The following is a 15,604-nucleotide window of genomic DNA, read 5'->3' as shown; positions in this document are numbered from 1 at the left end:
GTTGACAGATATCAAAATTTAAAAAAAAAAAAAAAAAAAAAAAAAAAAATCTTTTCTAAAGCTGATTGTATTTTTATGCAGTGGATTTTTTTAACTTGTCTTATCAGTGTTACAAATATTATAGTCCCTTTCTTCATTTTATGTATACTTTCAAAACATATCTGACTTATTTTTTGTGTCCACCACTGACTGAGTGAATAAGATTACTGAATACTGTTAAGTCCAATCCAGATTCAAATCTGCTAAAAGGCATTTTCCTGAGTTGCTGAGGGTCTGTTTTCCTGAGATAACTGATCCTCTAAAAAAGAATCCCTCGTGTTAAACAGATAGCCCTCATTTTCTTATAAAATTATGCTAAAAAATTACTTTGGAACTCTTGAATTAAATTATTGAACTTTTTAAATATGTTCTATTATGTAGAAAGTACTTGCTTTTTATTCCTTTTTCAGACGTTCTTTGGAAATTCATTTTTGTATGTGAAACCAGATAGAACAGTTCTTTTTCCTTCAGCAGAATGCTTACAAACAAGAATTATAAAATCCATTCCAGGTAAAGAAAAAGTTTAAGAAGTTCTTATATAAGAGTTAAGAAATAAATAATACCTTGTTTTTAAGAAATATATATACAGTTGTTCCTCATTATATGTGATCTATAAAAACTGATATATATTATGGAATTTAACATTAAAATCTTGCACATTTTCTCCAGTTCGAAAATTTTGTAGTTTATTGTTACTTGTACATTTCTTGTCCCCCTCCCAAATCTCTATTTATTTATCATGCTGCTTTTGATCTTTGCTTGTTTTTCAACTTTAAAATTCATGGCAGTTCCTGGTTTGCTTTTCAATGTGGGTGAAGAAATTTGTAAGATAAAGAAGTGTAGTTTTCTTCATTGTTTAATAAACCATCTGTGTCTGTTTGTTTTGTTATCGTTCAACTAAAATTAGTCAAATTTTACATGAATTGCAAATACTGCATAGATTCTATTGTTTTATATGTTCTTATAATCTTAATATCCATGATTTTAAAATCTGCAGAACATTGGAAGAATCTAATCGTTATGGAGATGATGAAGAAATATTATGGCTGTTTAGGCTTAGATGTTAAATTTATATTTTTAGTTGTACAATATAACATTTAAATTTCCATGTAGAAAATTATAAATAACTCATTATTATTTACTTACAAGGTAATGAAAATCACATTAATTATTAATTGATTCGTGCATACCAAAAAATTGCATGTAATCAAATTAAAGTAACAAGTTGTAGTTTTAATGAGCTTATTTAGTGCAATACCTTATACAATCAATGCAAATGTGATAATGTTAGGCAATAATGTATTATGGATAAGCAAATTTTGTTGACAGTTAAACGATTTAGACAGCATTGTCATGTAAAAACTGACACGGGGAGTTCTCTGATTCTGTTTACTTTCACCAGAAGATGCTATATCCATTTTCTGTTCCACCTAAAAACTGATTTTCCAATACATTTATTGTTCTTCACAACTGTAGACTTTTTCTTTCCCCCTTCTCATGCTGAAGAAGAGCGATCACTATTGAAATTAATAGAATATTATTCAAAATCTTCTCCCGTTTTGGTTATATATATATATATATATATTATAAAGTTTTTAAAATTTCATGTTTCTCATTCAGTAATATATATAAAGTGAATTCTGTGTATTTCAATTAAATATTTGATGATTAAAAAAATTCTGCAATTATATTTTTTCTGCATGCAAATTAAATACTGTTATGTTCCACTACATGCACTAAATCATATGCTTACCTTTCAGATCGACCAGATCAGAGTTCATACTACATAATAATTGACTGTGAGCATATTACAGCTGCTGACTATACTATGGCTATGGTAAATAAACTATTTTGACTCTTCTAATCTTCAGTTTATTTTTAATGAAGTACAGTTAAAGTCCGACTATCTGGCATTCAGCTAAGCAGAAAGTTCAAGAAACCAAAATATTTTAGACTTTCAGGAACTTTTTTTTAACCCTTGAGGACCAGCGTGCAGGAACAAAGCGCAGCCATGGGACCAACCCCCCCCCCCAAATTGGAACATCACCACCAGCACACACAGTTTCAGAAGTTAAGCCTTACAAAACAACTCATATAAAATCAGCATTTTGATATAATGACCTCAATTTTTTAAGTTACGTACTTAATATGCTAATTTGTTATATGTATTAATATAAAAAGTATCACATTAATAGAAATAAATTAAAGATGTGAAATACTAAAATTATAATGATACGCATGAAAATAAATACTATACACATAAATACAAAATATAAAAGCAATAATTATCTGTAGGTAATTAAATTTTAATTTAATAATTATGCTGTATGTTGAATAATATAAAATAAGCATCAACACATACAGGACAGTGATGGCTTTTTTCACCAAGCAAGTAAGATGCATTACGCATCAGGAAAGCTGATGTCTCTCCTTTTCTGTAATAATGCTGTAAAGTTACTTTTTAATTAACCAAGAAAGTCTATCTTAAGTTTTAAAATAAATACAAAAAAAGGACAACTGGTCTGAGTTTTTCCATCATGGAAGTTCGGCGGTGTTACACCTGCTATAGGTAGCTTTATGCGTTTTCCCAAGTTCTCCTAATAAAAAAAAATCAACATAAATGAAAACATTGAACTGGATGCACTTCCCACATTCTAATAAAAACAAAGGCCAAAACAAAAAATTTCCGAATGAAATAAACAAACATACCAGTGTCTCTTTAACTTAAAGAGCTATGATTCCCAGTGTGTTTATGCCAAAAAATCTATCAAAACCAGAAGCAGAGAACAGAAACTTATGCTCATACATGAAGGTCAAAAGGTACGTGACTTAAGCGATGTGAAAACCATTGCCGTTTAGCACCATTTACTGGGATTTAAAAAATTTTTTAATTATTCCATTTTCGTTGCATCGTGCCTATACAGTGTTGGTCCTGAACGCGTTAAAAAGAAAATTAAAATGAATGAGAGACTTGTACAGCCATCATAAAGCATGAATGAGACAGTAACCTGGAACAAATAAAAACTATTATCAAACAGTGCGATTTAGTGACAGTAATGGATAAGCACAACAGAAATAAGACCTTCGCATTTTCTTTATGTAAATCCAGGGGTGTTTATGCTCCGGGGAAACCCCGGAATTCTGGGGATTTTGAACTTCGATACCCGGAAATTCCGGAGATCGTCGTTCAAAAGGAAGTAGGAATAATAATGAATTATTTATTTTGATCTGGGTAATTTTGTTTGCTTTGAAAGCAGAAAACGCAAGGTCAGTGTGTGTGGTGAAAACTTTTCCTTCCTTTCTCCAAAGGCAGTGATAATGCGTGAAAAGGGGGAAAAAACTTCTTTTTTGTTCTTTCCTTATTGCGAGTTATGACTCATTTTCCCAGTTCTCGGACATTCTCTTCTGGATTCTTTTCGGCAAGTAGGCACGGCAGAAAAAAAAGGGAGAGACTTTGTTCGACCAGATGTGCGATCACGTGACTCTGGGTTCAAAGGTCTTATCTCTCCTGGCGTGGCGCCAATAAGTAGAGAAGGGGGATTTTTCGCCGTATTAGCTATTTGTCATTGATCGCTTCTCAACTTTTTTTTCTCCGCTGTGTAAAATTTTCGTTTCATTTATTGAAATATTTTTTTATTTATGTACGCAAGAGAATTTCACTATGAAATTTCTCGATATATACAATGATTGAGTGATCTTATACAATTAGAAGAAGGTGTCCAGAATGCATTTAGGTGGAATTGGATTGAACGGAGAGATGATAATGGGAATACCATCGGCAAGTAATTATGCTAATTCAAAAAATACTGATGACTTACTGGAGACTGATGCTCGGCCATTGGATATAGTGACAAGAAAAGCACGCCAAGAGGTATTAATAACTTCGTTTATCGCCGAGAATTCTCTTTCTTTCAATGTAGCTCCCAATTTAATTGAACTCTGCAAACAGTTGAGCCGCGATCAGATGGCACTAAACTCGATGGAAATGTCCAGGACTACTGCATGTTATAAAATGAAATATGGGCTCTCAAAAACCATTAAGGAAAATATCATTAAAACTTTAAAGGAGACTCCATTTTCTCTAAATTTGGATGAAAGTACTAGCAATGCTCAAGAAAGTATACTGGCAATATTGGTGCAGTTTTATGACAACAATCAAAATGAAGTTTTAGTTCATCATTTTGCAACTCTAAAGATGGAATCTTGCAATTCAGAAGCTGTTTTTAAAGCAGTTGTTAATACTATTGAAGATAATAATGTTCCATGGGCAAACTTAATTAGTGTATTAATGGACCATGTGTGGAAAAAAAAAGGGTGTTGAAACCAGACTACGATCAAACAAAGCACCCCACTTATTAGATAGATATTGATGGTGACACATGTCACACAGCTAATAACTGTGCAAAAAAATTTGCTTCATGTTTTGATAGATACTTTTGTTTGATGACATCTATTTTGATCTGAAAAGCTGCAGTAAAAGAGAAATTTTTTTCAAAATCTGTGAATCCCTTGCCATTAAAAAACTTAAGCCCTTGAAGAGACCAGACCATAGGTGGGTGTACATTTTATGTGTTTTAGAAAGAATCAAAGATCTGTGGGATGCTCTTATTGCATTTTATTTTCACTACTTGGATAAAACTGATAAAGGGGATTATTTTTCTTATGTTGAAACTGTATACAATAAAAGAAATATTTCTGCAGCTCAGAAAAAAATTGTTGAAGGGGTGTATTCTTGTTTGCATTCCCAACAACTCACAAAGGATGCTTTAGCTCGGAAAAAAAGAATACTAAATGGGTTATTTGTTATGCAAAACAAAACTTTATTGCATATGGCATTATAGTCAGCAGTATTACCAGAGTTCAACACATATATTAAATTATTTGAAACAAAAAAACCAATGCTTCATTTAATACATTCCAGTATTTATAAATTGATGGCAAAATTTTTCTCTTTTTTTATGAAGCCAGAAAATATAGAGTGCACATCTTATAATGATTTATTAAAGGTTGATGTCACAAATCCAGAATTCCATCTACCTAGCAAAGTAATATTTACTGGTGCAGAAGCTTCCACTCTCCTGAAAAAATTATCAAAAAATCATCCAATAGCAAAAGAATTCCAAATTTCTCTGATGAAAGCTTATACTAATATAGCACAGCATATGAAACAGAAATTACCCCTTAAAAATTCATATCTAATTAGTTTTACAGCATTAGATCCAGAGCTAAGAGGTAAAACCAGTACAATATTAGCTTTTGAAAAATTATCATCTTTTATGTCCCATATTTTTAGTGATAATGAAAAGTCAAAAGTAGAAGCTGAAATAAGGTTATACCAGAGTGATATTGATATCACCAAAGAAATGCTCTACACATCTGATGAAAGTGGAAATCAAGTCAAGTGTACAATTGATAAATATTGTCTAAAGTTTTTAATTTAAAAGATGATTTCACAAATGATTATAAGTATCCTACATTGGCTAAATTGTTCAAAGCCTGCCTTAGCTGCTTCCATGGCCCATTAGTGGAAAGTGCATTCAACTTAATGGATACACTTGTCACTGAGTATAGAACCTCTCTTAAGATTGATTCCCTAGATGCAGTGCAGACTATTAAATATGATTTAATGGCTTCTAAAGAAACCTCATGTGAAAAATATGGCTCAAAAAATCCAATGACTGATCCAATTCACAAAGATCTCTTACTGAATATGAACAGAAGTTGGAAAACATTCAATACCTCATAATTGTAATTTTTCATTTCTCCCCCCTCCCCCCTTCTCGAGACTCCAAAATGTCGGTAGTAAGTCGGTAAAAGTTTCAGAGGATTTTTTGGGGTCCCACAAACACCCCTGGTAAATCTGATTAATTGTTATTTAACCAGTTTAATTTTTGTAAAAAGCAATGTAATTGCTGTTTATCTGGTTTCTCTCGCATTTTGAAAAAACAATTTAAATTTGAGACCTGCCTTCAATGGAATAGCATCTAGTGGAGTATTTTCCAAATTACGGAATCAACAAAAGCGTGTATTAATGAGCACATATGCAACTGTATTTGAAAATGCATAAACAATTTAAAAGATTAGAACAAACATTTTAAGTTTTTTATATGTTATATCCATAACTTGTATTTATTGATTATGTAATCAATCAACTAGTGTTGATAAATGGTGTCAGAATCCACTAACAGAGTCAGGTTTTGTTGTACTTTTTGTTAAGGGCTACTGAATGTTGTTATGATTATAATTTTGATAAGGAGTGTTGAATAACTTTGCTGGTGTGTTAGCGTAGAACAAGATCTTGTTTTAGACAAAGCAGCGTTTATTTTGTCGGCACTATACATTTTGATGTACGCATCACATAAGAAATTTGAAAGGGAAACAAATATTTAGCTGCTATTTCATGAGTACTGAAGCACATTGTATTTTTCATATTTGTATTTGTAAAAAATAAGATAATCTGACGGTGTCTTGAACTACTTGTAAGCATCTTGTCATTTTCACTTCATATATAGAACTGTTAATATATTTCAATAAACATGTAATAATTTCTAAATACTTGTGAAATATTTTCATTCAAAGCAAAGAAAAATTATGGGGAAAAAAAATCTAGCTTTCAGATATATTTAAGCCCAAAAGGGTGTTTTTTAACATTTTGTGTGTTATCTTTATTGATTAAATATCATGTTCTTTGCACTTAAAACACATAAAATTCAATTCAACAGCAATATCACAAAATATTTAAAAACAGGAAAACGGCATATCTTTAGGATTTCCAATACACAGTCTTGCGTGCTGTAAATAAAAATGTTTTTTTCTGTACAGTGTTGCCATAGCTTGCTTTGAAATCATTGAGTTTCTTAATAAAAAATTTGTTAAAAAGTTTTACAAAATTTTAAATAGATAATAAAACAAATTCAAAATTCGGGCTTCCAAGTGCCCATGTTTGTTTGGAGGACTACAGTATTCAAAATTCGATGGCTCTAGATCCTGTTGTTTTTTCACAATGCAAGAAGCATTTATGCAGATTCTTCATTATTTAATTTATTTAAATATAATACATGGCAATAATATTTGGTGGCAACAGTTTGAAAAGCGAATCGATGCAAAATGCCATTTTGAAATTAATAACCGTTTTGGGCTAATGCCCTTTGGTCTAAAAAGGGGGTCAAACAGCCTAATTCAAAATTACCTACATACTTTTATCAGAACAAAGAAGAAATGTAACTAGCTAAACTAACCAGCAAAAAAAAAAAGTTAATTTCTTTTACTCGTGAAGCATCTAATGCCATCTTGTGATGGAAAGGAAGACTTCATCTGGATTCCTAACATACTTCCACCTTTAATTTATAGCAGAAACCAAAAATTAAATGCAGAATTAAATTTGCACTATTATATTACTTAAAAAATAATAAAATAAAATATACAATAACAAAAAATGAAGAAACTAATATCTCAGAAAATTTCAAAACCAAAAATTAAATGCAGAATTAAATTTGCACTATTATATTACTTAAAAAATAATAAAATAAAATATACAATAACAAAAAATGAAAAAACTAATATCTCAGAAAATTTCAAACATTGAATAATTAGAATCTAAAATTGTTTCAAAATGTGCATACACTTCAGTGCAGTTCGCCATTTGGATGACAGGATCATCATTCCTGGATAGTTCCAGTGGGTAAAGTTTACAAAATGGGTGTTCAAAATTTCTAAATGTTTTTACCTCTGTTACTCTTGCACAACCATCTCTACTTGGGAAGATTTTTATAACTGACTATAGGTCAATTAAGGCTTTCTGTTGTCTAGTTTAAATAGTACTACATGGTCCAGTTGAATAAATTGAGCCCTTTATTTCTGAATGAGAGTTGCCAAATATTCTTTTCAGAATTCTCCTTTTTCTCATTATAAATCTTCTGAGAGCATGGATGAAGCTTTCTATTCATAAATTGGTCACCAACTCTGAGTGTATGGCTCAGTACAAAATGTATGTGGAAACGAAAATCCGTATCTTGGATTTGTTTTTCAGAAAGAGAGGACCACATTAATCGATGCCCACAACTTTAAAAACCTTTCATTCCCTGACTCAGTCAAATGGAAATTGAATGGGCAGAGTGACAAACAGTTTTGACATAAACATTTTGTATTTCATGCTCTTGCATAATTCACTTCGAATGTTACGCTTAACAAAAATTATCCAATAATTTCCTCGCAAAATGGAATCAACAATCTGGTGACCACCATGGCAGTTCTTTAAATGACAGTCTCAAATTAAACATTTTACTGCTAACAACTTTTTTTTTACTCGTGTGTTATTTTAATCTTTCATAAAAATGAGTCCTTTGATAAAAATATGTCAGTTTTTATGTCTTAACTCCCCCCTCCCTGAAATCTTAAATAGTTTTAAATGTAGGCATTAGATATTTAAATTGATAATAAATAAGTATTTATAGTTTTATACTGGAAATTTCACCTTCCATTCATTTAGCTTTTATACTCTGAATAGCATATTTAATATGTTGAGTTATCCAGGATTTTGTTTATATTCAGCATTAACCAGCCTTTTTGGATGTTCGGACTTTTACTGTGTATATCAATTAATTCCAGTGGTATTAATGAATTATTTTCATTTTTTGAAAATATATATATTTATTTTTCAGAGCATGTGCAGTCTTATAAATAATATGAGAAACGAGGGTATCAAAATCATTTTCATCAATCTTAGGGTAAGAATTAATTTCAATTATTAAACCATAATTAAATATTTATTAATTTTAAAATTAAAGTACCCAGATATGGGGTGTATGTTTAATTAGTTAATTTACAGAAGGTGTTTACACATTATTAGAATGATTTCCAGGCCATGTAACTAATGTTTAAAAGGAAAAGAGTATTTAAAAAAAAAAAAAAAATTGCCATCTGATAATGTTTTTTGGACTACAATTTTGCTTCAGGATTTCCATGACAGAAGGGCTTTTCATCAAATTTCCAGGATGTATGGATTTCCAGTCCTCTTCTGCTGCTTTCTTTGTTTGTCTGACACCAATTTGTGCATTATTTTATTATATATATTATATAATTAGAATATTTATAGAATTTATTAGAATATACATATTAGAATGATTTCAAAGTCATTTAATTAATGTTTCAAATATAAAAAGTATTTTTTAAATGTTTTTACGTGTAAAGATTGTTTTTTTAAATGATGGCCTTTCTCCTGGACCATAAGTTTGCATCATGATAGATTTTCATAAAATTTCCAGAAGTTTAAATGTTTAAAATAGATTTAAACATTTATATTTTTAAAATAATGTACAAGTTAGTGTCGAATGATTTTACATATATATGCTGTATTTTCTCTCACCAGAGCAATGTACTGCAAGCAATTGCTGGCACAAAACCTGTAGAATTTCATCATCATTTATCTCAGGAAGATGCTGAAAATTTTATTGATGGTAAGGTGTAAATCTTTTGTTGATAACTGTTATAATAAAGGTATTTTTCAAAGCTTTCCTATAGTCTATGAATATTTATTTTAGCGTTGTCCATCTGCCGAAATTCTCCGCCTGCTTACAGTGGAGATGTTTCAAGACATAGTTTGAGAAGTGATGATGTTAGTTTTGACAGCTGATACTGCAAGAAATTTCATTTTAAGCGTTGTTCAACTATCAGTTACACCAGATGCTTCATGTTTTTTATCAAGCTTGCTTTCCTACTTTGCAGAATGGTGTATAATCTGGATACATATAGTATTTTAATTTTTCCACATATAAGCTTTTTAAGCAAACTGTGCGAACATGAAGATTTTTATATTTATATTAAAATACATTTTAAAGGAATTGTAAATATTTATTATTTTATTTCAGAGTTTTTGTTTTATACAATAGAAATATATAATTTAAACATTCATATGGTCTCTTTTCTTTATGAAAACTAGAAAACATCACATCATTGCAAATAACTTAAACTGTTGTGGGGTACCTTTTTAAAATACTGTACCAAGTCCAAGGTCTGTACTCATAGGGACTTCAGTAATTCCAGATTTGAGATTTTGCCATTTACTAGATCATCAGCATTAAGTTTATAAAACAATAAATAGAAATTATAAAATTAAAAATTTGAAGTCATGGTTTATGAAACAATAAAGCATTTTTTACCTTAAGGGAATCAAAATTTGAAGGAAAAAAAGGTGAATATTTATTTGTTTGCCTTATTAAACATTTCCATCAATGTGAGTTGTTTAAGTTGCTTTTTTTTTCTAATACTTTATTTCATTATATGAATATGAATAATTACATTTTTAAGGGATCCTTTCCCCGGGGCATAATTTTTTGGCATTCCTTTTCTGAAGCATCAAATTCTAAATAAATGTCTTGTTTGAATATAGCATTAATTATTCATACAGCATCCCTAACCCAAAAAAAAAAAAAAAAAAAAATGCCTTACAAGGAAAAATTATTAAACAGTAACTTTTATTAAGTCTACTACATTTAAATGAATAAGATTGCTCAATTTTGGAGTTTGTCTTAAGTTTGGTTCTTGGCAACCAAACAAGTTAGCTGCTTGGTGTCTTTATGATTTTCCCTACAGATAACATGAATTCAGTCCATTTTTATTTAGGAAATTCCCCACAAAGGTATTCTCTTCAGACAGATAGACCATGACTACTTTTAACAGTGGTTAAATAATCAATGGATTTTTTTTTTTAGTATATGGCAACACAAGCATAATATTTTTTCCTACACAAATATATGTATTAGCACTGCTTATTAACCACCATAATATTAAATCTACCATTCTTATCACAACACTTTTATTGGCACTTATATATTATCCCGTCGACTATTGGCAGAAATATCAGCAAGGATCACCAGTCATTACTGCAGATTTCTAAAAGGCATGGTCATTCATAATTGGCCCTAAATTGTGCTACTTAGTAGCTCTAAGGGATAATACGCAAATACCCTTTTCTTTTTTCAAAGACAGTTTTGTCAGTAAAAAGTACTATTTGTAATCTCTCATCTCATTCAATTTTCTTCTCTTCCCCCCCCCCCAAAAAAAGGACGTTAGACCAGAAGGGCTATTATTTTAGTTTTAGCATTTTGCATCGAATCACTATAAACAGCGTTTCACTTTTCAAATTGTTGCCACCAAATGTTAGAACCCTGTGTAATATTTAAAAGAATTAAATAATGAAGAATCAGCATAAATATGTATATGTTTCTCTCATTTTGATAAAACAATCATACTGAGAGCCATCCAATTTTGAATAACGCAATCCTCCACCCAAATATTGGCACCAGGAAGCCCTAATTTGGAATTTGTTTTATTATCTCTTTCATATTTTGTAAGACTTAACTAATTTTTTATTAACAAATTCAACGATTTCAAAGCGCGCCATGGCAACAGTGTACGGAAATATCCAGTGCACAAGACTGCGTATTCCAAATTTGAAAGATGTGTTCTTTTTAAATTATTTTGCAATATTGCTGTTGAATTCAATTTTATGGTTTAAGTGCGAAGAACATGATATTTAATAAATAAAGATAACAAGTAAAATATTAAAAAAAGCTGGTACTATTCGGTTTCGAGGGCCGTAAAAAAATTGCAGCGAAAATGTATGCGCAAAAGCGCCAAATCTAGCAAACGTGCCCATTTAACAGCGAGCCACATCTAGCATATGCGCTGATTTCAGATTGCGTAAGTTTATATAGTTCTATATTTCTTAAGATGCCATTGAAATACTAGTTTAATTTTTAAATCCTTTTTTGATATCCTATGGATTTAACAATTTGGGAATTGCCCATGACTAGAATTTTGGGTAAAGTGCAGAATCACCCACTGCTTGACGTGTTTTTAAGAATTGCACATACTCTATATCCATGTGCATATCAACCTATTTTCACTTTAAAAAAAATCCTAGAATTGCACAAAAATGGCACTGCGCACACCCTTGACTTTATCTATGTACACATCAACCTATTTTCACTTAAAAAGTAAAAGAAAATTGACAAAAATCCAATTGTTTTTTACCCTTGTAAAAAGCGGCAAACAAATAAGTGAGCGATTCTGCTTTTTTCCGAGAATATTTTCAAAGAAAAGGCATCATTCATTATAGAAAATTACGTTTGAACAACCAACGAGATGAAATTATGCTTTAGCGATAAGTCGGTAGCGAAATAGCGATGCAGGCATCCATTCAGTTATGTTTAGCAATTTTTATATAAATTATAATAATGATTTGAAACATTTATGCTTATGCTTCCATTCGGTCGTGTTTAGCCTTTTCTATATAAATTATAATAATAAAAAAGTATTATATGAAATTAACCTTTCATCTAAATTAAAACATCAATCTTAAATAGTTATTTACTATTATACTTCCTTTCTTGCCGCAATTATTTTTAGCAGCATTGGCATCAACAATAGTTTGGCGATTTTTTACGGCCCTCGAAACCAAATAATACCAAAAAGCTCCTTTGGACTTAATGAAAAATCTGAAAACTGTTAGATTTTTTTATTTATTTATTTTTTTAAATAACTAACATTTCTTAAGTTCAGATGGCCCATTAGTGGCCGAGTGGTAAGATTACTTAGGACCAGTAATTCAGTCCAGGCTAAAATCCTAGCCGCTGCATGGGTATTGAGGGCTGATTTACCATAACCAACCTGTTAAGTGTAGAAAACTTTTATCATAACTGAAATAGTTTAATGTTGATAATATGTTTTCCGCTCAATGTATAAAGTTAGTATATATCTTTTTGTACAGAAAACTGCTGGTGTGTGTTCCAGTATAATGAAAAAAAAAGAGTCAGATCTGTTTTTAGCTTAACCCGTTCGCGACGGGCACCTCTGTTACCGAAGCGTTCTTTTGGGACAGTGCATTAACTGGATGCGTCGTCCTGTGGGGAGGGGCAGTTTACGCTGCTAAGCCTAACTTTGGAAAAAAATTCGTATAAATGAAATTTGTTGTCCAATTTTTCCAGTTTTGGGTACGTTATGAGAAGAACATTCAGGTAATCGTCAGAATTAATTTTAAGCCTTTATTATTATATTTTCCTTAAAAATTGTATAAAATACTCATTATAGAATAATATAATTTTCCCCTTATCCCACAAATAAATATATATGGAAAAATATCCAAACAATGGCAGATTTTATTTAACACAACATACAATTAAAATGAAAAAATATTAAAACTGTCTTTCATAAAAATTCGAGCAAACAAGGAAAAGTAAACAATGTTTCAAAATGAAACAATGTATGATATTCTTTCAAACATGGGTGTATGCAAAGTCCAACTTTGCATTAGTCACAGGAATATAATATCCTCTGCTATTTTACTCATTTAGCATTTGTATATGTTCTACGGTCAGATAGTGCTTTCGTTTTGCCATCAAAAAAAAACTTTCGCTAAGCGATACAAAATATTCGTCTCAATGCCGGAAAACTCAAAAGAGTAATAAAAAAGTCTCTAATCTACTCCACTATAACGGATTAAAAATTTAATAAACTAAAAGTATTCCAGAGCATCGAGAACATGTTCATTTCTTTATATAAAATGACACAGTAAGATCCATTACATTACTCACCACTAACCAATTAGCGATTGTGTATATTCATTCTACGTTTAGATACTGTTTTTTTTTTTTTTTTTTTTTTTTTTTTTTTTTTTTTTTTTTTTTGTGTGTGTGTGTGTGTGTTTTCCCGCCTCGGTGTTGGAGATCGTCTGCGTTTTCGCTTTGTGGTTGCTTATCTTGTGCCACTGATCGTTCATCACTGAATTGTTGGATTTCGATCCTTCGATTTTTTACTGTTTTGGATTGTTACTCTTTAGCTTTGACTATCAGTGCTGAAGACAAGGGCCTTGTGAAGTCCCGCCGGCTCATCCAGAACACCTTCGTGTGGGTCTGGTTCCGGAGCGCCGGACTCCATTAATTTGCTTATGAATGATGGAACCATTTTTGAAAGTTTTTGCGGCTACCGTTGAGGAGCTGAGAGTTAAGAAACAAAATGGAAATCTTCTATCAAAGAAGACAAGGAATTTGATCTACTTCAAAAAGTGTATGATGCCTTAATTACTGCTCACAAAGAAATTGAAGAGTCATTAGAACATCAAGAAGAAACTCCTTCTACACCTACAGAAAGTGAATGGAAAATTGTCTATATTTCTTATAAGAAAACGTATGAAAGGCTCACCTAATAAGCCAAATAAAGACAATTCAACTGAAATTCCTTTCGAACAAGAAACGGATAGTTCAGGTAACGAAACTGAACAAAAACCCAAAGGAGATCGTAGTGTGGGTAAAAGGAAAAAGGGTCATTTTCGTCCCATTAATCCTTCTCAGCTCAAACCAGTTGTTACTCCTTCCATTAATAGTCAAGAATCAATGGACACTAGTCCTGTTGTTCCAAATGAATCTCAGATAAATGAAGAAATACAAAACGATCGAAACAAAAAAGGCAAAGCGCCACCTGCCATCTATATAAATGATAAAAAATTTGATTGGAAAGAACTAAAAGCGTTATTTGCAGAACATAAATTATCAGACAAATCTGATTACACAGGTTACATTCAAAAAGAAGGCTTTAAAATTAAAGTCTCTCATGTCAACATTCATAGAGAAATGACAAGTGTTCTGAACAAAAAGGAAATTAAATATCACTCCTTTCTCTTGCCTGATGAGAAGAATCATAAAGTGGTCTTCCGTCATCTTACAATGGACACAGATCCTGATGAAATCAAAGAAGAACTTTTAAGCAAAAATTACGAAGTTATAAGTGTCAGTCAACTCTCTCGTAGATTTAAAGGAGAAGTTAAAAAATTTCCACTTTTTCTTATCACTCTGAAGAAAAATGAAAAATCTAAAGAAACCAAAATTTGTGGATTACATATCAAAGTCGAACCATATAAAGGACGCTCTGGCCCAGTCCAGTGCTTCCGATGTCAAGGATTTCACCATTCACAAGCTGCTTGCCACAATGACTTTAGATGTGTTAAATGTGGTGATAACCATGACTCAAGAACCTGTCAAAAAGACAAGAATGCACCTGCTAAATGTGCAAATTGTGGTCTAGACCACACAGCTTCATTTAAAGGTTGTGAAAAGTTTCCGAAGCAAGCTAAAAAAGAACAAATCAAATCATATGCTGATAGGTTTATTATCAATAAGTCTTTTGCTGAAGCCATCAAAGCTAATAACAATCCTTCTCCAAATCTTATTGCAGAAGCAAAAAAGATATTTGATGACCTTAATACTCTAGTCACCTTCCTGAAAAACTCAGGAATACAACTCCTTGCGCAAAACATCCGTCAAAATGCCACTAATACAGTATCAGATGAAACTAATTCTGACCAGCATATTCAATAAGTCAGATTCGCTTAAACTTTGCTATTGGAATGCTGCTGGCATTGTTAACAAAATTGATGAACTTTCGGACTTTTTTATAGAATATAACATAGATATTGGCATGATCTCTGAAACGCATGTTGTTCCTGCCGATAGACTGTATATTGCTAATTATCGCACCTACAGAGGTGATAGACTTTCACAAAGAAGAGGAG

General features: G+C 31.2%; 1 protein-coding gene across 6 annotated transcripts in view; it reads left to right on the top strand.

Annotated features, from left to right (window-relative positions):
* Nucleotides 1-9,948, top strand: part of LOC118186437 (sodium-independent sulfate anion transporter-like) — a 103,137-nt gene extending 93,189 nt beyond the window's left edge. For all 6 annotated transcript variants that reach the window (XM_035356525.2, XM_035356530.2, XM_035356527.2 and 3 more), the window contains 5 exons: nt 450-549; nt 1,800-1,876; nt 8,700-8,765; nt 9,407-9,494; nt 9,579-9,948. In XM_035356525.2, the coding sequence (XP_035212416.1) occupies nt 450-549; nt 1,800-1,876; nt 8,700-8,765; nt 9,407-9,494; nt 9,579-9,670 (423 nt within the window). In that variant the 3' untranslated portion in view covers nt 9,671-9,948. The remainder of the gene's footprint in view (nt 1-449; nt 550-1,799; nt 1,877-8,699; nt 8,766-9,406; nt 9,495-9,578) is intronic.
* The last annotated feature ends 5,656 nt before the right edge of the window (nt 9,949-15,604 follow it).

Source organism: Stegodyphus dumicola, chromosome 6, assembly GCF_044657685.1.
Source record: "Stegodyphus dumicola isolate Sdum_Otavi_A_Nest chromosome 6, ASM4465768v1".
Lineage (NCBI taxonomy): Eukaryota > Metazoa > Arthropoda > Arachnida > Araneae > Eresidae > Stegodyphus > Stegodyphus dumicola.
This window is presented reverse-complemented; position numbering and strand designations above follow the sequence as displayed.